Here is a 26,890-nt window from a genome sequence, read left to right on the forward strand (position 1 = left end):
GAAATAATCAAAGCTGCTTTATGTAAGAGTCTTTGTTGTTTATAGGATTTTTAAAACTTTGTTTTGAAAAAGTTGATTTCTTTTTTTAATCCTGTGAAATCTAAGTAGTCCTTGAGAGAAATGGGTTGTAACGAAGCTTCCCCTGTCCTCCATATTAAAAGCTAAAAAACGACTCTCTGCAAATATGGTGTTCAATCTCTGCTTGTTCTCTAAATGTCAAACTGCAAGACAAGTTTATTTAAATACTTCCTTAGTGTTACTTGTTGACATAGCAGTTGTCTGAGTTCCTATCAGGGTATCATTTGATCACTGTTAGGAAAGGCGTAAATTAGACAACAAAAAGAAAAAGAAGTTGAGAACCTTAGAACTGGAACAGTTTTGGTGGCCTATAAATACTTGTCATCATTGGTTTCACACTCTTGGGACTTGGCTGAAACATGCTTTCCAGATTGAGCTAGAGACGGGGTTGAATTAAATTTATGTAAGCTTTGTTGACTGCATTGCAACATTGTGAAGGTCTAAAAACTATTGTAGCTAAGATTGGTCAGGTTTTCCCTACCGTGGTTTTTTAGATTACCCTGCATATGTGTATATGTATGTGCATACACACATCTGTCTATATAGATAGATCATGTATATATATGTGTGTGTATATAAATGCACTTATACTGTAACCTATATTAGCACAATAACCTGAATCTTGCTGCTTTTTTTTGTATTTCTGGTAGCTCCACCAGTGCAGGTGAAGCACTGTTGCATTTATGCAAAATCCCACCAATCCCACAGATGTTCTTGTGGCTGGCTTTAAATGCCCCATGGATTTTTCAAACAACCCTTGTCTCCCCACCACTGCCAAAGTATTTAGTCCTGCCTACTAAACCAGATCTCTTCTAGGAATGTGGTAATGCCCGTGTGGAAAAAGTGTTAATCTGGGATCTCTCTTGCCTTTGTTTGTTTGTTTGTTTTTATATATATATATAAAATGTCCTGGTTTTAAAAGAAAATCTTACTTGGATGTTTCAAAGGATTGTTTGAATGCCCTTAATTTCTCTGGTAGTAATAGTTAGAGGTAGTAATCAGTTTCCTCCCTTTTGTTTATGGGGGAGAGTAAGAGTATACTTGCACGAAATATTTGGAGCACCTGTTGACCCATCTGTGACTTGACTGGAGAAAGGGACACCTTTTTAGTCTTGCAACTGCTTTGATCTAGGGAAGGAATAGCATTGCTTGGTTGTAGAAAATAACATGTTTAGATGTGTAAAACAATGTTGTATTCTGTCTCTTCCCGTTCTGTCACAAAACCTGCCTTTTTCTTGGAAATGTCAGTGAACTTTTCATGCAGAAGGAGAAGGGGGGGATCTCAAGGAACAAAAGTGCACAAAATGAGGGTAGAGAAGAAAAAGAAATGACACCCTAAAGGGTGATAGTTGCATCCAAAATTAGAGATGAGTAACAGTATTTGAAAGAAAATACTCTAATTTTGGCTTAGCTGGACTACTAGCCCACAATATAACAGGGGCATATTTGATAGCAATATAGTCTTTAAAACAACGATAATTTTTATTTCAGCAAGCAAAACTTATTTCCTATCTAGTTACAATGTATCAAGCTTTGCAGAAACTGCAAATATTGCTCTGGAGATTTAAAATTGTATGAATTTCATATTAACTGTTCCTCTTCTATGTGTTCTTCATTACAGACCAGTCTTTCCATATGGGGATGGGGAAGTCTTGGCCTTGTGCTTTTTCTAGTAACTTTTGGACCCTTCGCTATATTTTACTTTGCATTTTATATCCTCTGCTTTGTGGGTGGGTAAGTATACTACTTAGTGTTTTGTGTAATTATCTATGAAAGTAAAATTTGAGTGTGAATTTTAGCAAATAGCTTGCTCTGAAGATCTGTAGTGGCTAATTAATATTTCCACATTTGAGCAGCTTTTTTTGAATTTTTTTTTTCCTTGAAATCTCAGTTTGGCTGTTTATAGTGAGTGTTAGAGGACAAATGCTGATGTAAAACCAATGTTTATTTCAGTTCCTACTTTCTATTACTGTGTCAGTTCTTTTCCCAGGCACTTACTAAGTAATTATGCCTCCTTTTCTATCACAATCTCATTTCCTAAGACACTTGATTCACAAGGGAAGCTAGTGGTTGCTTTCTTGAGTGTTTGGAAATGTTGCTACACTTTGAACAAGTAGATCTGTTCAGCAGCTGTAGACATTTCGTACTTTATGTAGACAGAAAGGAAGCAAACAGGTGAAGTTTTTATAGTCTTTAGCACCATTATTACATTGTATATTATAGTGTCTGCCTTGTAACCATTAAAACTTTCATTTTCGATACCAGGTCAAAATGTCTTAATGGGCTGTTCCTCCTTCTTCTCTCTCATAAAACTAATCTGCAGAGTAACAACATTTCTAGGCTCTCCAAGACCTGCCTGAATGGAGTGTGTGGGCTATATTTAAGGTTTTTTTCCCTTTGTTTGGAACACTCTTTTAACCTTCTTATTCAATACAGTATGGAATGTATGTATATTCCTGTATGTCTCATCAAAAATGTAATAAAGCTTTGTAGCTAGGATTAGAGGTGCTGTGCATGGGTTTCAACTGGATTAAGTTTGGCATTCCATCTCTGAGAAATCAGAATAGTCAGTCTTCTAGAATGAGGATTTAGTTAATGTAAAACTAACTCCAAGTAAATGCTTTTGTCTTTTTAAGTCTTGATGCATGTGTGTTTATCATATTTTACTGGCTTTTTGTCCAGAGGAAAAGGCAAAGAGTCTGTCCAAAGGGCAAGATTTCCTCTGTTTACTGTTTTGTGCTACCACTTCCTTAGTATTTGCAGTACGAAAAATAAGAGCTTCTTCTTCATTCTTGCTCAATTTCAGTAGCTTGGCTTTTCAAAGCTAACAGTAAAAGCAGTCTCTCATAGAGCGTGTCTGAAGCCAGCTACAATTTGCCACCATGAGAATGCCTGTGCTGCCTGTGCTCACTCATTCTCAAGTAAGCTCTGTGGTTCTTCTGTTGCTTTGGTTAATTTTTGTAGCTAGTCAGTAAACATTGATCTTATTAAGGATAAATTCATCTAGTGGTAGTGTATCTGTTAAAGCAGAATTTGTATCCATCTCCCTATTATGTGTTTACTTGACATAGATGTCAAGTCTCAGCCCTTCCAGTAGAATGTCATCACTTCATTACTTTAACATACTCATTTTGGCTCAGGCCATGATCTGGCTGTTTTTTACACTTAATCTTTTTCAGAGTGACACGTTAACATTCAGCACACAGAACTGTGAGTGCCAACTAGGTCAAATAGATTTATATCTAAATTTTTCTTACCTGCTTTTTCCTTTTTTTGAATTAATTCCCTAGAAGTTTAGCCAAATGGTTCATCATCTTTCTCTTATAAACAAACAAATTAATGTTACAAAGTAACTTTTCCACTTACAATTTGCAATTTTATGTCATAACATAATTTACATAAATTTGGAAAATAAAAATGTAGTTTTGTTCCTGATTATTGTAGTGTCCATAATATTTATCATATCCTTTTCTGGAGCAAAATAACAATTTTGGACAGCGATTTTTATGCTAGAATTTTATGGTTGAATTTTACGGTTGAATTTTACGTTACTTCTAGGTTTTTATACTTTGCTCAAAAAAACCAAAAGTGGCCTGTATCAAAGGTTTCTGACTTTCACTAGCTGGAAGTCCAGCTGTTGTCCCATTTTGCAGTTTAAGCAAAAGAAAATGCTGAATCGTAGCTGGTTGCATTCTTAGTATTGACCTAAGCATTTAAATTATACACCAGTGGGCTATGCAGGAAAACAATGGTGATGCCATATCTGTATCAGTATAATCAGTCTGTTTATACTGTTTACTTCTATTGTGTGCTAGTTATTTCTTTTTGATTTACTCTGAAATGTGTGTTTGCACAGATCACTTTTAGTAAACGTAGTATTGTTTTTTTGTGTATGTGGAGGAATACTGAAACCATTTGTATATATGAATAGAAGTTCTAAATCAAAATTTCTCCTTGTTTCATTTTGTTTCAAGGCTGATTTATGATAGCCTTTTTCGATTCAGGATCTGGTAGCTCATCACATAGGGAACTGAGCTTTTTCCACCAAAAGCAGGAGGCAAAATATAGGTATTGTTTCCTTAACCTGTGTAGAATATTGCAGGGTGTTATTCTTCATGAAACACTTTTTGCCTCTTTTTCAAGTGTTGGTGCAGATCCTTCAACCTGACTGCTGGGCCTGTTGGTTTCCATCTGCCTTTTCTTTCTACTAAGCATTAATTACCTTATTTTCTTTCTTTCTCTCTTTCAGTCCTAAGGAAGTAAAATAAAAATTATGTGAATTGTGGCTCTCCCACCAGGCTTGGGCTTCTGATGTTGCAAAAATTGAAATTTCTTGGATCATCAATTGCTGTGTCATTTAAGGGAATTTGCTCTGTCATCAAAACCCATAATAATTGATACTCAATCACATCCATGTATATGTGATTGGCTGCCTATGTTGATGATTCTAACTGCTGACCAAATCAGGAATGGTTCTGAAGCTGCTTTTTGACTTTCACAAAGCATTCAGCTGAGACTGTTACTTTTCAGACTTGAGGGGAAAATGATAAATCTGTGGTCTTCACTTTTCTGTCTTTTACCTTTGTTCTGTTGTTACTCTGTCCTTGAGAAAAGCTGGCCTTCCAGTAATCTTTGGAAGAAATTTTAAAAAATTAAGTAAAATACAATCTTTTCCTTTTCCTGATCAATTCATTTAGAGAAAAATAAAATCGTATCTCATTCACCATATTGAGAATCCTCTTGATGAATTAGATAAGCATTTACACTACAAGATTCCAGTTAGTAACGGATGCCCTGAATAATCAGATTATGTATCCTTCTCTAAGGCATGCAAGGTTTTAAATTAGAGAATTTCTACATAGAAGCAGAAGCTCCTAACATTTCTAACTTAAAAGTGAAAATACTTAAAGGCATCTAAGAAGATGAGCATATTTTTAAACTATATTGGTAGTATTAGTGTTTTTGAATGAGTCATTAACTTTAAGAGTATCAAAACATTTGAGAAAAAACAGAGATATAATCTATAGTAGTTATTTCCAAGACTTCAGTCCTTCTGCACGAAAGAAGAGAAGCAATTTGCTGATAAATGTTTGAAGTTAAAACTGATTTTAGGCCAAATTTGAGTATACTGCTTTCTTTAAAAGACAACTGAGGTTTCTAATAGAAAAGTCATAGATAATCAAAAGAAAACCCAAACTGTTTAATAATTAAAAACAAAACAACCAAATATTAGTGAAACTAATATTGAGATTTTTCTAAGCAAGTTCTTGTCCTTGAACTGAATTATGATGCTACTAGCACCATTGATGTTATGATTTTAAAGTTATCTGGAACAGAAGGACAATTAGACCTGCTTTTATTTTTTGCTGTCATTTGGCAGGTAAAGACGACTATAAGGAAATTAGAGTATAAAGTGAACTTTTCTTATGCATTGCCTAGTTACTGGTAATAATTTTCGGTAGCTTTTTTTTTTCTCTCTTTCCTGGAGTTGTTGAGGTATAAATGACCACCTCCCTACTTCTGAATTACTGAGCTTCTGGGGGACTTAACAAGAACAGTTCCCATTTTGGAAATTAAAAACTTCAAATGTCATATTTTAGCTTGGATAGGAATTTTTCTCTAGTCTTGTGAGTATCATATATCAACAGCAATCTATATTAAAAGAATGTATTATTTCACCACATTTCAAGCTTGAAATAGCTTTGTGAGATCCTGTGGTCACAAATACTGGTCAGCTTGCCTCTAAATTGAATGCTTTGAAATTTCTCTAAAAAGCTATGCATGTTTAGCCATCCCAAGGCTAGTCTGAGCAGCAGTGACTTTTTTTTTTCAATACACTTGATGTTTCAAAAGCTACGTACTTTGCTTAGGTTAGGTTTTCATGTCTTTCTTAGTAAAACTAGCTTTATGTTTATGTATTTTTGTGCCCTAGTACCATAAGCTGTAAATAAATTATTGCTGTTGTAGCAAGTTTGAGTGCAATCTTTAAACATATGTAATCAGTGGTTAGTTATGCTTACTACATCAGTTTATTTTTGGACTGTGCTTTTGTGGCCTATGCTACAGTGGAGTGACCTAAACATATCACTGAAAAGTTTATTTCTTCATAGTGTTGAAGTAAAAGAATCTTTGTATAAATACAAAGAGAGCAACTTCTGTATGTACCCCTCTCTCCATGTACCCCTCTTTCATGTTTGTGAGCATAGACAGTGTGTTATCACACGTTCTTCCCATGCAGCAGGCTCTGTAGTGTACACTGTGCTTTATAGAGCTGCTATGTGATAAGAATATATGAAGACACATAATACAAGACTGGGAAACCTCATACTCAGTATTGTGTCAGTTATTTTAAACAGCACAGTACACTGTGAAAGAGTAGGAGAGTAAGCAAACTGTCATATATTGTCATTCTGTAACTTGCTGTGAAATATTTTCTAGAGGTGGGGAAAGATGGCTGTTGTAACTGGTCTTTCTTTTTCCATTTCAGGGGTTTTGTGGTTACTCTTTTATTTGGAAAAAGCAACTCAGAAAAATACCTTGAACAGTGCGAACATTCATTTCTCCCTTGTACGTCAGTTGGGATCCCTAAGGTAAGGAAGGTTTTCTGGTCTTAACTTCTAGATCAGATTTTATAACTTGGGAAATTAGAGTGACACTAATAATCAGTTTTAATCTAAAAATTGTGCCTTTTTCCACTTTTCAGCTTTCCTTTTTTGAATTCTTAACAGACAGATCATTTTGGTTAGTGGACCTAAATTCACAGTTCCTCATTGGATAAATCTGCATCTGTTTAGTACAGAAAAAATTGTTAGCAACCAAGAGGTAGAATTTCTAGGAATTCCTGGTTTATGAACCAATACATCTTGGTAGCTCAGAAGTTTAGATATATCTTGGCCTAATCCATTTGCATGCATCAGAATAGAGAAAACAGTTTAACCCCAAGATTGCTAGTTATGTTAGATTTAATCTTATAGCTGTTTTTACTCTAACATCTTTCTTAGCTGTCAGGTAACTACACTTCATGTTGTGTATGAAAGGGCATGAATGTTCAACATTATCAGTAGTAACACAGAAATTTATCTTGTGATTGAACATTATGTTTTCTAATCACTGAACTTTTTTGTGGCTGGTTGGTAAGTGGCCTTTTCACTTAAATTGTTGAAATAAATCTACAACTTAAGTATGTTCTAAACTGTAAAATAAGGTCACTGGTCCAAATGGAAAACAGTTAAGACTGAAAAAGGGAAAGTCAGCAATCAACTAATGATTCTCTTCCACTAATGAAACCTCATCTTACAGTACTAGTGTTCTTGGTGTGGTATAGAATTTAGTGCTTATATGGATTGTGGAGTGTTACTTGTGTCATTGTGTTTTGAGAGAAGATTTAAAGAAGTTTTTCTGTCTTTTAAATTTCTAATACATAGATGAAAACTTTTTTAATATTAATGTTACTTTTTTTATCTCAGTACATATGTGTGCTCTGGTTACTTTATAAAAGAATAAAATCTTATGGAGGTTTTTGTGTAATCTTTGCAATTGCAGTAGTTTCACTTCTGATTTGAGTATGGATTATTGACACATCACTTTTCTCAACTGACCTGCCTTGACTAATCTCTGGATTTAAGTTTTGTAGTACCAAAGGTATTTATTTTTAGCTGACTTACAAAATGCTTTTTGGAGCTGTTCACCAACTAGAATCTGTTTGTCTTCTACAATAGTGTTTTGCATTTCTTTTTTGCCATTGTATTAAAATTGCATTAGATAGTGTAGCTGAGTTTTTCAGTAACAGTGCAAGAAGAGATGAGTCCTAACCGAAACCAAATTTGTAGTTTGCTTGTGATTCTTATTTGCTATTTCTGCATTAAATTTCTCCTGACTTATCTATATGGAAAGTAATATTTTTAACTTGAAATTGTTTTCATGTTTAAAACCATTGTGACCCTAAGTGGTCTTGAACTAGGAATATTTTTTCTAGTGGCTAGTCTATATGGGTTGTACTTCTTCCATGAACCAAATAGAAACTGAATTCACCTTAATATAAAATTTTTTTGTGTTACTCTGAGAAGTAATCTGAAATAAATAAGCAGCTCTTTTCAAGAAAGACAATCAGAACTTTATTGATTGTTTTGAGGTTTTTTTGTTATTTAGAGATTTTTTTTAGACTAAGATAAATGTTCAAGTGCTTGATTTTACAGAAATCATTTATAATACAGAGCACCAAAATTGTGGATGGAAATAACGTGTAAAATGTACTGTAAGTTACAACACAGGATTTGGTGCTAGTAGGTTTCCCTGATTGCTGCTTATTATACTTATTAGTGAATATATAACAAAAGCTTCACATTAAGGAGAAATACTTAATGTACACTTGATGGAAGACCATTTATCTTTCTGCTATTTTTTTTTGTTTGCATACACACAGGGAGGCTTAAAAATTAGGATTGGACTTGCTTTTCTTTTTGCAAGCCTTACATAACTTTTGTGTCAGCAACATACTCAATGATAGTTCCCCTCAGTTCAGGAAGGATATTGAGGTGCTGGAGCAGGTCCAGAGAAGAGCAACAAGGCTGGGGAAGGGACTCAAGCACAAGTCCTGTGAGGAGAGGCTGAGGGAGCTGGGGTTGTTCAGCCTGGAGAAGAGGAGGCTCAGGGGAGACCTCATCACTCTCTACAACTCCCTGAAAGGAGGTTGTAGCCAGGTGGGGGTTGGTCTCTTCTCCCAGGCAGCTATCAGTAAGAGGGTGTGATCTTAAGCTGTGCCGGGGGAGGTTTAGGTTGGATATTAGGAAGAAATTCTTTACAGAGAGGGTAATTAGGCATTGGAATGGGCTGCCCAGGGAAGTGGTGGATTTTCCATCCCTGGAGGTTTTTAAGATGAGACTGGATGTGACACTTAGTGCCATGGTCTAGTAACTGTGGTGATACTGGATCAGGGATTGGACTTGATCTCGGAGGTTCCTTCCAACCTGGCTAATATTATTATTCTATGATGCAATAATGTACTGACTCTGCAAGATAAGTCTGAAGGCTTATATTAAAACCATGTTGAACAAAGGGCAAGTTTAGAGCCTTCTGAACTGTTAACTTGAATGCTCTTTTCAGTTAGAATTATAGATTTACTCCAAGTTTAACAGAAGTGCGGGATGTTTGGTTATTATCATAATCGATGTCTCTATGCTTTGCCCAAAAGATAAGGAGTTTCTGTAGACTGAGTATAAGATTGCCAAATTACTGTTAGATAACAGTGACAACAACTTAAAAGTGCGAGTTGCATATTTGATCCCTGACTAGTTTCTGAATCTCTTTAAATCAGTGGGTCATATGCTATGTTATAGATTTGATGCAAATGAGTAAATGAGTGCCTTGTCTGCTCATGAAATCCTGTGACTGTGATTTGGGAAATAGTGGTACAGTACAAATTAAACAGATTTTGTATTTAACAATTACCTAACATAGTTTCAAAAAGGACTTAAAAAATATCTTTTAGTGTAACAAAGCAAGAGTCTGAAGCTACTAACTCAGTGCAGTTAGGTGTTTGTGGAGCCTAGGTTTCTTTACTCGTGCTACATCTTACTTCATGGATTATATGTCTCACATTCCTTCTGAGTGCTTCCTACCTTAAAATGAAGTAAGGAGGTGTCAAATTTAATGATAACAAGTGATGCTTGTTTTTCCTAAGTCATGTTTTAATACTGGAAGAGTGCATCAGACTAATTGTGTGTGAAGTGACAGTTAAATAGAACAGTTGTTGTCATGTGCGTGTGGTCCTTCCTTTAAGTTCGTCTTCTATGTCTGTGTCTGGGAGGCAGACTTAAAACCAGCAATGCTTTCCAAGTGAGACTATGGTCAACTGTTGTACCTGTAATGGACTAAAAGCACATATTTGAAATTTTGGATGTCTTCAGACATACCAAAAGCAAATTAAATTATGTCCTGGGTACATAAATGTTTCAATGGAGAAAAAGAATATGAAAAAATGGTCTAACCTTGTAGTTAGCTCTGCTTTGAGCAGGAGGTTGGATAAGATGAATTCCTGAAGCTCCAGCCAAAACTTGGATCCCGTGAGCATATGAACATTTAGATTTTTACCTAATAATTTTGCATATTGTCTGTGCGTTCCTCTCTCTCTTTCTTGTGGCTGCTCCTTTTTTTGCTGCTGTTTTTCCTCTGTGTTTTCCAAATGTGGTTTTATGGATGCAGTCCATCAAAACTCTCTTTTAACAACTTTGTTTCACAACTTGAACTATGTTGTGCTTAGTAAAAGTATTTAGTTATTCAGTTCTGTATCATTTTGGTGTTTTTGAAACCATCAAGACAAAAATATTTTGCAAATTCATGAATATATAGCTGGGGTATTGTTTGAATGTGAGTCAACTTTATTCATATTAAAGTAGCAGTGAATGGTTCCCTTGTCTTGAAAGTTAAAAAATAGAGAGAATTTTGCAACAAAATACTTTGATGTTGTGATACATAGTTGGTTAAGTAGCAGGCTGATTTTTTTTTCTGATCTCAGGTATTTCGCTGCTGTTCACTGTTAAGTGGTTTAGATGAACAATACTTAGGGAGAGTCACACAGAACAGAAACACTGGATGTATGGTTTATAATGTCTTCATTTATGGTTTTGGCAGTTCTTCTGTGTTTCCAATAGAGTAATAAATTTCTCTCTAGAACAAAAAAAATGATTGCTTATTTTGAACAGCAGTGTAAGTTGTTGAGTTGTTATTTCTGTGAAAATAGAGGCGTTTATTACATATTTAATCAGAACTGTGTAGAAAGACACTGTATTAATTCAACTTAGAGAAGCCCTGATAAAGGGTGTTCTTTTTCAATATGTAAGCCTAAACTCAGCTGTGTTGAGGTCATTCTTGGAGTTAACTGCTCTGAGTTTCAAGTCCTTCTACAATTTCTTTCCCCCCTCATCAACTACTTTCCAAAGATTCATCTGTCAAGTAGCAATGGTACAAAAGAGTAATTTTTCTTCTGGCATATAGAATAAATTGAGATGGATAAAGAAACGAGAAAAACCCAACTGAACAATTACCTCCCTGAGATTTCACAATCAAGTAGGGAACTGGAGTCTTGCACAAAAACTATCTTATGCTGCTGTCATGTATCCCTCTTCCCTCTTTTTCTGACTATTTGAGTTTTATTTCCTTCTGATTTAGTATTTTAGCAAACATTTGCTCTTTTTCAGTGAGCAAGAAGTAGGTTTTTAGGTTAGTTCTTCACCATTATTTACTATATAATGAAAAATACAGATATTATTGTTGCTCAGGGAGGTGATGGTGCCCTATCCCTGGAAACATTCAAGGTCAAAGTGAGCAGGGGAATTGATTGGACTAGATGACCTTCTAACCCAAATCATTCTATGAATCTTTATTTTCTATAAGTTATAGTAACAGGGAAAACGTTATATAAAGTCATTACTGAAGGTATATGTATCATAAACAGTAGAACTATTTTTTAATTAGAGCTAAAATGTGCAAAGTTACATTTCCCAATCTCTTTCAAGTGCATAGAAGAAATGAAACGTGAAGCCAGACCTATTAAGATTGACAGAAGACTGACAGGTGCAAATATAATTGATGAACCTTTGCAACAGGTAAGTTCTAACCAGGGCTATTTAACCTTTTGTTTGTTTTTTATTCAAATATTGACTATGTAATATGTAAATAGTTGAGCAACAAATAGAATTTTAAAAGTTTTATCATATTTGAGAGTGGTAAGTGAGAAAACACTGAGGATGGGTGAGGATATTGGGCAATATTTGAGTATGTTTTCCGCATATTATAGTCTGTCAATGTAGTGGTGATGATACATAGAAATGAGTATTAATAAGAGGTTTCAGTATGTGAATATATTGTTTCATTCACAATTTTATAATGGTAAGGGAGTATGGTTCACTGTGTTAACCATTTAAGATAAGTGCTCTTGCATTATCAGGCAGAAAAACCTTTTGTTTATTTTTTTAGTCCTTTTTCATTAGGTCATATTTATTTTTCTCCTTTCAATTTCAGGTAATCCAGTTTTCCCTGAGAGACTATGTGCAGTATTGGTATTATACACTAAGTGATGATGAATCATTTCTTCTGGAAATTAGGCAGGCTCTTCAGTATGCACTTGTTCAGTTTTCTGCCAGGTAAGATTATTTGTGTTTGCATCAATACACTGTGGGTTTTATAGTAGTAGATAAGTGATTTAAGTTTATCTATTGCCTTAGTTCAGTACATTTCACAGAAAGAATGTGTAAAATTTAAAGACTGTAATCTCAGAACGACAATCTTTTGCTGATCCCTTAAGGAAATAATGGAGATGATGATGTTTGTAGTCATGGTCTTTTGCAAAATGGCCATTTCCAAATTCAGATTAATGTCTAAAATTACTGAATAGCCTTTTTTTTTTTTGAGTTTGTGAATCATCACCTCTTTGTACTCAGGTCTGTTTCATTTAAGAGTAGGGCCACTCCCAAGGTAAGTCAATCTGAAAGTCTTGGATTCAACTTGTGTATCAGCTCAGATAACTTTTAGAAGTGGTATTGCTTTTCAATATGTAAGAACAATGGGTATTTTTAAATGAATAGTAGTCTGGGGAATGAAATGGTATGTCACCTATGTAAATTATTTTTTATAACAGGGTTGATTCAGAACAAATGGATAGTTTATTAATTTCTCCATGTTTTTTCTGCTGTTTCCTGACTTCCTGCTACTTGATTAAGCAATTTATCTGGGAAATTATTTACCTTCTTTAGTATGGCTGATTTCTCAGCCCAGGTATCACATACCTTTAAATCCACCTACTTCTTTGTTAAGTTTTTATTTCAAGTATTCATCCAATTGGGCTGATTGTTTTCTCTTCAGAAGAGGCTGTGGGTCACCTAAATATAATTAACTTTTTAGCAATTTTAAGGTGTGCTACCCCTCTCTCTGTTGACTTGAAAATGTAGGTCGAAGATGTAGATCTAGGTTTAATATGAAGAAAAATTCATTATAATATAATCTTACTGATTGTGGAATAATGGAAATCCTAGGAAACAGTGTTGAAAATAGTGAAAACTATGCTAAATAAACTATATGTTACAGCAACCAAACCTAGGGTTACATGAAATGGACCTGGCTACCCAGCTTCAGTGCTTTTGTGTGTTGGGCGAAGTTACTTCATTGCACAGTATCAGCCACTGAGTTTGTGTCAAAGCAGGTCAAGTTATAACAGATTTATTTTTCTTTCCTACAGCACTATAGCTCTTCAAAAACAGGCACTGCTCCTGCACGGTTTTGTTCTGCTGCACAAAGCAAATCAGTTTCACAGGGCTGCAGCAGTTCTTCTACAGAGAAGATGATGTAGTGTATTTATAACGCCTGTAGCTGGATAGAGCTGAAACAGTTTAGATTAGCACCATCGCCACTAATTTCATATAGCCCTGCGAGCTTCTGGAGAGAATGAATACGAGGGGAATTTTTTTTTCCATGAGAACCGCACACTTGGGAGCCTGGTATAAGGCTGCCACCTTGTGGTGTTGTGCGGTTTGATCGCTGTGCGGTTTGTGGAGCAGGATTATCGACTGTCCTTTGGGACAGCTCTGCTTCTTATCCCCGTCTAGATTTTGCAGTAGACTTCCCTTTCTTCCAGAGTTCCTTATTCCTTTCGAGAGGGGGAAAAAAGAGAAGGCGAGGGAGCAAACACAAAAAAGGAAGTCTTGTAGAAGGATTCTACTATAACAAAGTAGGTGTCTGAGAGAGTTCAGGTAGTAGAATGCTTAGTTCAGGGAAGGACCATCACTAACATCAAGCTTCATTAAACTTATAATGCACAAACACATTTTGTGTTTGACTAGTAAGGCGCAGACATCATAAGAATATCTCTTATCTTTTTCATACTAATGAGGAAATAGTTTTATGCAAATATAATAGTGACTGTATTCTGTTGTAAACCTATGGGCATTGTTGGAGGGCATGTTAATTACCTCATATGAGCTGTGGAATCAATAGTTGATAATATTAGATTACTTTTAGTTTCAAGTGAAATGTGTGTTTTCTCACTTGTGCATATACTGCAAATTCAGAAGAAAATTATTTTGTTTAGGTGCCTTCCAAAATGGTAGAAAGTATGGCTGAAAAAGACCTGGAGATTATTTTAATTCTAGGTTGTAAACTGTTTATATCAGGATTTCTCACAGATATTTGGCAATGTCATGAATCAGAACACTATCCCAAATACTTAATGCATAAATATTAATGTGGTGCAAGAGTGGTAGTTTAAAATATTTGGTTTGTTTTCAGTGAATAGGCAATTACAAGACTGATTTATTTCTTTACTTTACCATGTTTACTATCAATGTTCTTGGCAGGGAGGAAAAAAAAGTAGAAATTTATTATTGTTCTTTCTGTTCAGGATAAATTAATTCATTTTCTTGGATGTCCTTGTCTAACAGGTCAAAGGAAACAGATTGGCAGCCTTATTTCACGACACGACTTGTCGATGACTTTGGCACTCATCTTCGAGTTTTCAGAAAAGCTCAGCAAAGGATAGCAGAGAAAGGTGATCAGATGAAAGGTAACGTAAAATATTTTTTGATTTGAGTCTGAGTAGGCCAGTATCTTACATGTGTGAAATATTTTATGATTGAAATTTGCTTTCAAGTTTCTAATCTTTACAAAAGTATGTGTTTTTTTTTTTATTTTCGTTTTTATAGATCAAGCTGAGGAACTTGTAGATACATTCTTTGAGGTTGAAGTTGAAATGGAAAAAGAAGTCTGTCGTGATCTAGTCTGCACTTCTCCCAAAGATGAAGAAGGTCTCTTAATATTATCTTCTGAGTTAATATTTTAATATGGGAGACTAAATTAAAAGACTAACAGTTGCCATATGAAATATATTAAAATCTTAGCATGTGACTTTCGCAGTGAGATTATCTACTATACACATATATTTACTCTAATTTGTACATACTATTTCTATAATTACAATGAAACCTGTAGATATGTAAGTCTTCCTCCTTTCACTGGAATAATTTTAAGATAGAAACGTGTTTTCTGGGAGGCAGGGTATGGTTTTGTAGGTTCTTACTGCTTTTTGTTAGATGTACCTTCCTTATCACTACTCTGTAGTCTTCATTAAAAAAAAAACAGTTAATCCTTTTAGGGAAAGTGTTGAAGGAGGGGGAAAAATCCTCTGTAAATATAAAGTAAGGAAAATATATTAGGGTTTGTTTTTTGGTTTTGTTTTTTTTTTTTTTTAATCTTGGAATTCAGCTTTTGTTGTCTTGGTTTTTAGGTAGATCTCTCTCAATTAGGTTAACATCAGTGCTGCTTATATTCCATCTGAAAGGTGCTACTGTGATGCTTGGACTGTAAGATATATATGATTGTATCTTTGAAATTAAAATTAAGGATTTATCTATAGGATTTTATAACATCAGGTAAGATGTGAAATGATATAAAATTATTGTTCTCCCTCTCTAGGATTCCTAAGGGATCTGTGTGAGGTTTTACTGTATATATTGCTACCTCCTGGAGACTTCCAGAACAAGATCATGCGATACTTTGTCAGGGTAAATACAGATTCAAACCCATCCCAATTCTTTGGTTTAATCTCAAAAAATTTTAGATCTAATTTGCTACTCTTATTTTCTAAAATTGATCTAATTTAATATTAAGGTATTTTAACTGCAGTAGAGCCTTGATAAGTATTTAGTAGCAGAGAGCAGTTTATGTGAAATGTTTTTGAAGGTTGTTTTAGCTCTAGCAACATTAGAAAAGCATAATAAAATGGATGTTGCTTTTCTTGAGGTATTAACATTTTGTAATGCTAACTAGAAGAGAATGTGCTAGTACCTATTAAATATTTTCTGTAATTACAGTTTTTATTTAGTTTCTACACAGTGATTTTTAAATTGTTGCAGATATATTAGCATTATGAATAAATGTATGAAATGATTTATTGTCTTTTGTTTTTCAGGAAATCCTCTCCCGAGGAATTCTTCTTCCATTAATAAACCAGCTCAGTGATCCTGATTATATTAATCAGTATGTCATATGGATGGTAAGATTTAAAATGTTTAAAATTAATGCTATTTCCAAAATATTTTCATATGAAGTTTTACCTGTATTCCCTTCAATCATGGCAGAGAGATGTCTGGTATAAAAGTTACCAATGGATATATTGGCAGATAGTGAACTTATGCCTGCTATATTAAATTTTATACACTCACACAAACACTCACACTCTATATTTCTGCACTCTTCGTTGTGATTGCTTGTCAAAAGTTGTCTGACTTAGGACAAATGTATGACAAAGTGTAAAGTTGACTCCACTGACTGTTTTGCTTGGCTGTTTAGGAAATACAGCAGTAACTGTGGAAGTTTTCCCTTGGTTGTGTTTTCAGTTTGTCCTTTAAAGCTTAAGAGGCCTCAAGAATGAAAAGTAGTAAGATTTATTTTTTGTTTTCTGCTAAGGAATTTCAGGGCAATTGTTTTAGCACTATTTGTGGTAACCCTTAATAATATAACTGAATGGGAAGAAATAAAGCCTTTAACTCCCTAGTGCACTTGCAAAAAAGCCCACAAACTTTTAAAAATAGTATTATATAGTAAAATTAACATAAAGAGAATATTCATGCTTTAGTTAACATTACTGATTTTTTGCAAAGCAAGTTAAAAGTTGCTCTTATAGTTTATTATCCCTTAGAGTTTATGAATCAAATTTAATTTTTCTTTCCCCAAGTTCTCTTTATTTTTATTCATGTATTTTAGTCTTACAGTATACATTCAAATACTATGCTGAAAACACTCTTTCATTTCTAAGTTCTTATTTATGGAATTATGGAATGAAATCAAGTATATGTGTACAATGTTCCTTCACTCCAGCCTCCTCCATTTCATGTAAAAATTTACACACTGCTATGCTACAGAAACATAGCTTTAGTAAGAAAAAAAATTGCTCATGTGGACCAGACTTTTCAATTTTTGATTCCTCTTTCCTCCTTTACATGTTCTTTATTTGTAACTTGTCCTTGTTCTTTATTTACTGAGCACTGCCCCTGGCTGCATCCAGAGATAGAATTATGAGTTTTTTATAAAGATTTCTATTACCATGGCCATGTCCCAAATATTAATTTTCAAAATTGCTTTTTGAGATGAGGAAGTAAATGTGCTGGGGGAAAGATAAGGAAAAATAAATGCTTTCAAAAATTTAATACAAGTCTTATGAAATGAAGATTGTTGCAGAAATTAAGGTCAGAAGTAGAGATGACTGAAATAAATCCTGGTTCCTTTTGGAACCTTTGACATAAAATCAGATTTGAATAAAAAAATCAGTTTTTGAAAAAGAGAAGCTTAATTCCAGGTTTCTAGGCATACCAAGGTTTGATATTAATTCTCTTGCAATAAAATACAAAACTTCAATATAAAATTAGAAGTTAATCCCAACTTTTCTCTTCACTGTGAAATTCACATTTTTACAAAATGTTTGAAGTTCAAGTACTGCTTGTACTATTACTTCTAAAACCAGATTTCTATGGAGATTTTTCCATTAACTTTGATCAATGGTATCCGGTCTTCATTCTCTCTGCTTCATACAACTTATATCAATGCACTTCTGTGGTACAGACCAAGTATTACATTTCCATGTCAAAGTGAGCATTTATAAGAGATGTGGGTAAAGTGACTTTTTTGGGCTTCAGATAATAAAGACAACATTAGAACTTGACCCTCCACACCTGCATGCACATGCTGTAAAGCTGCCAGTCTTCCCCTGGTCTCCGTGCTGCATTCACAACACAGTTTCCAGTGATCTTGGCAGCACAGCAGGCTTACTTCACTAACACAGATTCCTTTGAGTCCCTAGAGCAGGTTCACTCTATGCCAATAGTGGTAAAATAGTATGTATTGAAATAGCTTAGTAGTATTTGCAAGGCTATCTGAATTAGGGATCCAGAGAAGATATTAATTCAGTTATTTTCTTTTTTTTTCCCCATACCTCTGTAGGTTATGATTATATTATAGAATGTTTTAATTCTCTTTGTAATTCTATATCTTAACAAACCGTAATGTTGGGAGCCTGTACACTTGCAGGAGACCTTGGTAAAGCTGAACCTTTGCAGTGGTCTCACCACTTTCTGCCTACTTAGCTAAGGAGATAGGTAATAGCAGAATAAGATTGATTGGGTTTTGGAGAAGATCTTCATTAAGTAGGTTGATGGACTTTCCATGTGTCTGTGTTTTACTTCTTGAAAAGAGAAAGTGATGGTGTGAAATAGGTTTTGACTATGCATGCTTTTTCCTTCTTAGTCAACGTAAAATTTCAGTATCAAAAGGAATGTTTAGAAGCATCAAAGAGCTTTCAAAATACCACTTTGCAGTGCTGTATCAAAGTAATTCACTTAATGAAAAATCATTTTGTGTACTTTTAGATGTTTTGCATAACTCATAGTATAACACTTTGTTTCAGATTCGTGATTCCAACTGTAACTATGAGGCCTTTATGAATATTATTAAATTAAGTGATAATATAGGAGAGTTGGAAGCAGTGAAAGATAAAGCAAGTGAAGAACTGCAATATCTTCGATCTCTAGATACAGCGGGAGATGGTTAGTGCTACATTGTTTTGTGAAATATGAAATGCATTTACCAGCATGAGCTCTGAACAATATTCCAAAAATTTAGAAAATAAAAGCTCTGATGCAGTGTAGTATAAAATATTTTATTTTAAAAATAAATAAATTACAGATAAAGTGTTAAAACTTAAATTTTCATAAGTGTTTCGTTGATTGGTGTGTTTGATTGTTTGTTTTAAATATAGGCTATTTGGTTAGGTAAGTGCATTTCTATTAAATCGAAACTGCTTGACTGGTGGTTCTGAATTTCAGTAATGTTTTAGGTATCAGTGGGTAGTCAGTTACCTGTTAATCTGAAAAAGGGAAGAGAAAAGTATTTTTTGTTCACTTCCATCAATAAGGTATTTAAACTGAAAAAAACCTTCTCTTTGAAGGTGATGTGAATTGTCAGTTTTTGAATGATGTTTTTAGAGTATTTCAGAACAAGTGTTTATTTACTCACCTGCATTGCTTAATCCTCTTTGTTTTTGCTTTCAGATATCAACACTATAAAAAATCAAATAAACAGTTTATTATATGTTATAAAAGTATGTGATTCAAGAATTCAGAGGTTGCAGTCAGGAAAAGTAAGTGTTCTAAATTTTTTTTTAGTTCCGAAAGAGTGAAGTTGCAAATGACTGACTAGTTGTTCTGTTTGCTTGTTCTGTAATTTAAGGCTGACAGAGTTGATATGTTTGACTTCACTTAGTTTCTTGACTCTCTTAATTGGACCTAGATGTGGCTCCAAGATAATGTAATATTGCACATATTGACTGCTAAAATGATAAAGGATTCTACAACTGGACCCAGAAGCATTACTGTAGTATCAAGAAATGTCATATTGACAGAAGAAAATTGTGGTAATCTGGAGTCCATCAAATGCTGAAATTAATTCTTCTTGTAAAATAATTTTCTGCTGGTGTCACTGTTGGTTAAATTGACCTGTATAGTATTACAAGAACAGTAGTGTTAACAGAGAACTTCTGATGTAGCAGAATAACTATAGCCTGTGTTGTAGACAAATAGTTATGAGAACGTGACTTTATAATCTAGATCTTCACTTATTAGTGATTGTGAAAATAGCTAATCATTGAAAGGCTACTTTATTATCTGTAATTTTTTTTTTTAATCGCGTTTGCTTTGTGGTAAGTAGAGTTTTAAAAGCTAATTAAACAAATCAAGCCTATGAACATAATGAACTGTGTCTTACAGGAAATAGATACTGTGAAACTGGCAGCAAACTTTGGAAAACTTTGCACAGTCCCTCTGGACCATATTCTGGTAGACAATGTTGCACTACAATTTTTTATGGGTAAGCGTTAATTTATCTGTTCTATTTATGAAGAGTATGCTAACTCACAGGACTGTATGCTTGGAATTGCTAAATGTCATTAATAAGAATATCCATGTTTGTGGTGATAATCCTTTTAATGCAGTAGATGGAAATACATTACAACAGAGAGGAAACAGTCCAGGAAGTCTGAGAAGTGTGTGGAAGATAACTCCTTGGCACAGTTGGTGAGGCAGCCAACCTAGAAAGGTGCCAATCAGAACCTGTTGTTTGCGAGCAGAGGACTTGTGGATGATGTGATAGTTGGAGACTGTCTTGGGCAAAATGATCATGAAATGAACACCCTCAGTCAGTTTGAAGATGACACCGAGTTGGCTGGGAGTGTTGATCTGCTGAAGGGTAGGAAGTCTCTGCAGAGGGATCAGGACAGGCTGGATCAATGGGCCAAGGCCAATTGTATGAGGTTCAACAAGACTAAGTGCTAAGTCCTGCACTTGGGTCACAGCAACCCCACATAGTGCTACGGGCTGGGGGAAAAATGGCTGGAAAGCTGCCCAGCGGAAAAGGACCTGGGAATGCTGGTCAACAGCTGCTGAACATGAGCCAACAGTGTGCCCAGGTGGCCAAGAAGGCCAATGGCATCCTGGCCTGTATCAGCAATAGTGTGGCCAACAGGACCTGGGCAGTGACCTGTGCTTGGCACTGGTGAGGCCACACCTTGAATCCTGTGTTCAGTTTTGGAGCTGTCACTACAACAGAGACATTGAGGTACTGTAGTGTGTTCAGAGAAGGGCAACTGAGCTGGTGAGGGATCTAGAGCACAAGTCTTATGAGGAGCAGCTGAGGGAGCTGGAATTGTTTAGCTCTGAAAAAAAGGAGACTCGGGGGAGACCTTATCTCTTCAACTTCCTGAAAGGAGAGTGTAGTGAGGTAGTGTTGGTCTCTTCTTCCAAGGAACAAGTGACAGGACGAGAGGAAATGGCCTCCATTTGTGCCAGGGGAGGTTTAGATTGGATATTAGAAAACATTTCTTCACCAAAAGGGCTGTCAAGCACTGGAACAGTGCTACCCATGGAGGTGGTGGATCACCATCTCTGGAGGTATTTTAAAAACATGTAGATCTTCACTTATTAGTGATTGTGAAAACAATCACTTTTGCAATCTTAGTGGCATGGCTTAGGGTCACAGTTTAGGGGTGGACTTGGCAGTGGTAGGTTGATGGTCTTGAACAATAGAGTAGGTCTTTTCCAGCCTATTCTGTGAACCTAATTTGTTAGAATTCCAGTTTGAACTTCCTCTTTGTATCGTGCTGTACAAGCCTGTTAATATACACAGTAATGATGGATTCACTTTTTACATGTGCATTTGAGGATTCAGTGCTTAGTTCCTAGACTTTGCTCTCAGTTTTGTTTACTGGTTATCACCAATCTGTATATATTACTTTTTTTATTGACTCTGTATGACAAGTATTCCAGATGTATAACCAGATCCTGGAGTTCCATGTGTAGTTAATGTCATAGAGAATTTTTATTCTAAGATACACAACAGTAACTACGGTTGTGTGGTGTCTCTTTTCTGTAGATTACATGCAGCAGACTGGTGGCCAAGCACATCTGTTTTTCTGGATGACAGTGGAAGGATACAGGGTTACGGCACAGCAACAGCTGGAGGTACTTCAAAGCCGGCAGAAAGATGGAAAACATCAGACTAATCAGACCAAGGGTCTATTAAGGGCAGCTGCATTTGGAGTTTATGAGCAATATTTATCAGAAAAGGTAGGAATAACTTATTTTTTGCATTGTTTGGCATTTATTCTTTGTACAGATACTTCTTTGATAGTTACAGCTAAGTTAATATGAAATGGTTGTGATATAGCACAAGTTGTTTACGAATTACATGTGAGGTATTGTGTATCTTCTCTCTCTCTCCTTATGTCAAGCAGTAAGAAAATGCCGTCCTCTTTTTTCTTTTCTCCTTCTCCATTTAAAAGGCTCATACTGCCACTGACTATCCTGTCAAATGCTCTGAATGTGTTCCTCAGAAGCTGACTTTCTAGAATAGGCAAACTAGAGACAATGTGAAGACAGAGTAAAAAATACTGTCTCTTTTCATATGCTGCCCTTTCCCTTCCTTTAACTTTGCCCTCCAACCTTCCCTGTCCCCTTGGAGCCCAGTATTTGTCTAAACTTGGATTAAGATTGGGTTTTCAAATGAAATAACTTCCTGTGCCTCTCTACAATTGTCTGTGTAAATTGCTCAAATATCACCCTTGGATATCTTCCAATAGGCAATAATGTATTCTTCTGTGAAAGGAACCACTAGTGTTAACAAAGCATCTTTGTTCTAAATTTGTGTGTGCAAAAAACCACTTCTCACTCAAAAGCTTCCTCAAGAAATTATCCCTCAAATATCTAGTAGCATTCTCTTTCCACATAATTTCTTTTACTTTATTTTTTCACTTCAGTAGTCTATCATCATGGTGGTCTGTGCAGAACTTGCTCTTGAGCTGACTGCTCACCAGTTTGAAGTCAGAAGCCACCTAACACTAGATCTATTCCAAGCTGATAAACTCAGCCTCTCAACTATGCTATCTAGTAAGCTGTGCTGAGTCTGGTTCAGTGCTGGCTCTCTGTCTCTGTTACAGAAAATGGGGAAAGTGTGTGAATTTGGGCCCATTTAAAAGAATTCTTGATGGGCAGTGGTTTGAAATCTCATACCAAGGAATGTCTGGGAATCTCATAGATGATGCTTGGTACTAGCATGCTCGTAGCTTTGATAGAGTCTGCATAAAAAGTTACTATGTTTACAGTAACCTCTCCGGAAATTGGCAGAGTTGAAAAACTGTTAGCCTTTCCTCAGACTTTTCAGGGCTTCATCCATTTACTTTCTTACTGGCTTGTTCTTGATTTCTGAATCTAGATCTTTCTATTCATAAATAAATAAAATCTGTTTTTAAGTCTTAGTAAATCTGGTTTAGATACTGCTTCAAAATAGTATGCATAAATTGTTTTTGAGGCAATTCTTAGTGTTTAATCTTGAGACTTCTAAGTTTAGATACACACTCTTAAGTTAATTTGGGGGGGAGAATGGGATCTGACTCCTGTTGTATGTTCTACAGAGTTAATAGAGATATTCATCCAGAAGAAATTTCATTAACTTTAAAGAATTGCAGCATTGGATTGGGGTTTTTTTTGGTGAAAATAGAACTTTCTTATTTTTATGCTGCAAAAGTTGATTTAGATCTCTATGACAGGCATCTCCGAGAGTTAATATTGATGACAACTTAGTAGCAAAACTTGCAGAAACACTGAACCATGAGGATCCAACACCTGAAATCTTTGATGACATTCAGAGAAAGGTATACTCTATTCATCCTGTATTTCGTAAGAACTGTTAATGGTATAGAGTATTAGACATCTTTACAGATACTGAAAAAGAAGGAACTCAAATATCTAAAACCTGTGTTAGCATTTTTCTATTCTGTAAAAATCATGCTCTAAACTGTCAACTTGTACTTAGCCCATGGTTTTCAAAGCAATAGACAGAAAGAGTATGAAATTAATTATGAAGCACAATTTAGAATTATGGCATTTTTATTTGTGTTTATGCACCAATTTAAGAAACATGCCACATGTAGAATAACTAAGAGGTACAGTTTTAGTTCAGTTTCAGCTCTGTTTTTCAAAGGTTGATGTGGTGGTCCCATATTAAATTCTATATCTCTTTCCAGAAGTTAATTTGACTGGTCTGTTTCTGCAAACCTGCCCAGTGTAGGAGTCAGAAGCAGCAAGTGCTGAAGAAAAAACAGTATTTTTACGACTTGCATACATAGATTTTATCACTCAAGTCTAATATATGTATTTAAAAAGGAAAAGTGAGTGCTTAATATTCTCACAGTTACTTCCATACCCAGTCTGAGAGGTTTTTACTTTAGGTCATTGATTTAGTGTTCTCATTCATACTAAAAATTAGTGATTTGAGCTGTAGAACTTAGAATCACACTGTTGTACTTGAGGCCCACATGTAAGACTAATGGAAGCACCTTGTGAAATCTGTATTGTTCAAAGTAGGCTACAAGGACAATTTATGCTGAAGAGCATAAATTTCTGGTGTTACAAAAGAAATGAACTTCCTCAGACCTGCATGATTTTTTTTTTTTCATTCTTACCAGGTGATAGTAGTTGAACAGTGTTCCATGAAAAAAAAATCATAATTAAAATATTCTAGGCTTGACATGAGTATCCAAACATTATGAAATAATTTCTGCTATGTATAGATACATGTGTTTGTGTATATTTTTATATACTACATAGGCTATGTAGTATACATTTTATGAAGTGGTGTTATTAAATCTTTTTGAGTGGGGTAGTACCCTATTGACTAAAACTGGCAGTTGTCAGGAAGGTAGCATATGGTGTTTTCCTGCCCATCCGTTCCCTCTTCTCCCCTCTTGCCCTGGGTGTTTGCAGGTCTACCTTTATAGTTTATCAACAAAGAAGGACTCAGAGATAACCTGTTATGAAATGGATAAAGACCAAATATGTTTATGGTGCAACTAGAAGGGTTAAGAGGAGAGGATGGAAGCATTTACAGCTATTGTGCTACTTCGCTTCCAATGTGTGCATGTCTCACTAGAGAGATATTTTCTGAGAGTCTCATACTTCTGGCACAATTAGCTCTCATAACTTCTCCGTTACGAGTAAGTCAGAGACACATATGCACAGATACATGTTGTTCAAGTAGAATTTATGAAAAGCAGTCCGATTAATTAAAAAATGTTACAAGTGTTTCTGAAGGTGGCATTTTTGTTTCAATAAGGTGTACGAGTTGATGCTGCGAGATGAAAGGTTCTACCCCTCGTTCAAACAGAATGTGTTGTATGTGCGTATGTTGGCTGAGCTGGATATGCTGAAGGATCCTAGTTTCAGAGGATCAGATGATGGTGAAGGAGGTGAGCTCTATATCTGTCAGGGCTATTCCCTGGGACTGTTCTTTTCTCTGCTTTAAAATGAAAACAAGAAAATTATCCACACCGATTTTAAGAAATTAAGTTGTTCCTGTGGTGTCTCTGATATTTAAATTAATGTTTCCTCCTTGTGCTTTTTTGCGTAAATTGTTTTGGGACTCAGATAGAGTTTTCTCTGTAGTAAGTTTATTAATCTCATGTAAAGTTTTGTCAGGTCTTGGTAACAAGTGTGTCACTAAACTAAATATGCAACTCTTCCATTCTATTTTTTTATTACAAAATATTTCGGACTTTTCAATATGTTGGGTTGTTTTAATATATAACTATACTCTTCCTCTGGAAATAGAAATTGAAAGTGTGTAGGAGATGTGGCTTTTTAAAGAAAATAAAATCATTGTTCTTGTAACTGAAGTACAAATCCAATGGAAATTGTTTTAACTATGAAACTCACTCCTTAATGAAGCAATGTCATTTGGAGATACAAACTTAAAAAAATGTTACCTGGAGTATTTATTTAGTATCTGTACCTTTATAATCTTGCATTTCTGTAGGTATCTTTATTGGAAACTTGAAACACTTGTATGTTGGGTGCAACATTTTACCCAGTACCACAGTTTTCCTTGATTTTCTATAATGTTTTGTCCATGCATTTTTATTTGTGTGTGACCCTACAACAGGGAAAAAGCTTCTAACCTGTTTTTTCCTTTTCTCTTCCTCATTGCTCCCAGAATCTTTTAATGGGTCTCCTACTAGCAGCATAAATCTGGTAAGTACTTGAATTTTTTGAACTTTTTTTTTCTCGTCAACAGCACAGAAAATGCTATAAAATAGTTTAACTTATGTACATTAGAGGTTTTACTTCACTGCAGTTTAATTTCTGAAAAAGTTCTTGAATCAAATTGAAAGACACAAGTTCTTAATTCCTCTGTAAGATAAAACTGTCCCTTTTTTTACTTTATGATGTTTAATGAAATTTTGCGGTGTTTCTCACGGAAACAGTTAATCTATGCAAAGCATACTTTCTTATCCCTGTTTGGTTTTCTTAAATAGAGATAAATTTGAAGTTAGGTGAAAACAAATCCTTTGAAACAGAAATCTCAAAGGATTAAATTCAAATACACTGTTAAATGAGCCATTTAATTAGATTTTTGTAGGGTGGTGTGTTGTTTTTTTTTTGTTTGTTTTTCCATTAGGACCTGATTTGGAAACATGAAAGTATCCGGAGTTTATTCTGAAAATGTATCTTTGTTTTCTAATCTGACCAATTTCAAGTTCAACTTTTGGTATTTTTTTAAGTGATTCTTGACTGTGTCTGTTGGTCAGAACTTTTTCTTTGAATGTACCAAAACCAAAAATCTTATACAGTTATTTAAAAAGAAAAATCATAAAAAAAATTTATGTATATCCTATCCTTCCTCTCAGTTGTTTCTTCAGACTATGTGTAGCTGAGCCATAAGGTTCAATTAAGCCAAGGTTCAATTAAGCATATGAGAGTATGTTTCCAAACCCTTTAGTTTTATAAAAATTTACATAAAGATTTACAATCTGCATGCAATTTCCTGGTTTATGTGATTCATAGACTCTTATAGTTCATTCTTGGAAAATGCTGTAGCTCCTTTGGAGTTCCACTGCATTGATTAGATCATGCTTACATGCAGAGGAATAAGAGTGTATTTTTTAAAGGAATACACTTAACATTAATGTAAATGTGTTTCCGTGTGGAGTTTATTTCTTTGCGGGGTTTAGTTTTTTGTGTTCTTTGGGGTCTTTGTTATTTTGATTTGTTTGTTTGTTTTAATTTAAACTGGGGGTTTTTTTCCTACTATTTTCCTCTTGTTTATGTTTTGAAATGCAAAAAAAAAGGGGAGTTCATTAGCTGGTACAATAATAGCTGATACAATTTATGCAAACTCCTGGTAGATGCAGAAGAAAACTTAATTTGGCCATATTTTTTATAAATTTGCA

The 26,890-nt window shown here is 34.9% G+C and overlaps 1 protein-coding gene across 2 annotated transcripts in view; it reads left to right on the forward strand.

Annotated features, from left to right (window-relative positions):
• The window catches only part of SNX13 (sorting nexin 13), a 67,949-nt gene that overhangs the window by 20,066 nt on the left and 20,993 nt on the right, over positions 1-26,890 (forward strand). For both annotated transcript variants that reach the window (XM_032686323.1, XM_032686316.1), the window contains exons 2-16: positions 1,700-1,812; positions 6,566-6,668; positions 11,592-11,681; positions 12,097-12,218; positions 14,508-14,629; positions 14,769-14,870; positions 15,538-15,626; positions 16,034-16,117; positions 18,524-18,662; positions 19,167-19,255; positions 19,881-19,980; positions 21,541-21,734; positions 23,213-23,317; positions 24,778-24,910; positions 25,654-25,691. In XM_032686323.1, coding sequence (XP_032542214.1) covers positions 1,700-1,812; positions 6,566-6,668; positions 11,592-11,681; positions 12,097-12,218; positions 14,508-14,629; positions 14,769-14,870; positions 15,538-15,626; positions 16,034-16,117; positions 18,524-18,662; positions 19,167-19,255; positions 19,881-19,980; positions 21,541-21,734; positions 23,213-23,317; positions 24,778-24,910; positions 25,654-25,691 — 1,623 coding nt within the window. The remainder of the gene's footprint in view (positions 1-1,699; positions 1,813-6,565; positions 6,669-11,591; positions 11,682-12,096; positions 12,219-14,507; positions 14,630-14,768; positions 14,871-15,537; positions 15,627-16,033; positions 16,118-18,523; positions 18,663-19,166; positions 19,256-19,880; positions 19,981-21,540; positions 21,735-23,212; positions 23,318-24,777; positions 24,911-25,653; positions 25,692-26,890) is intronic.

Source organism: Chiroxiphia lanceolata, chromosome 1 (genome assembly GCF_009829145.1).
Source record: "Chiroxiphia lanceolata isolate bChiLan1 chromosome 1, bChiLan1.pri, whole genome shotgun sequence".
Taxonomy (NCBI): Eukaryota; Metazoa; Chordata; class Aves; order Passeriformes; family Pipridae; genus Chiroxiphia; species Chiroxiphia lanceolata.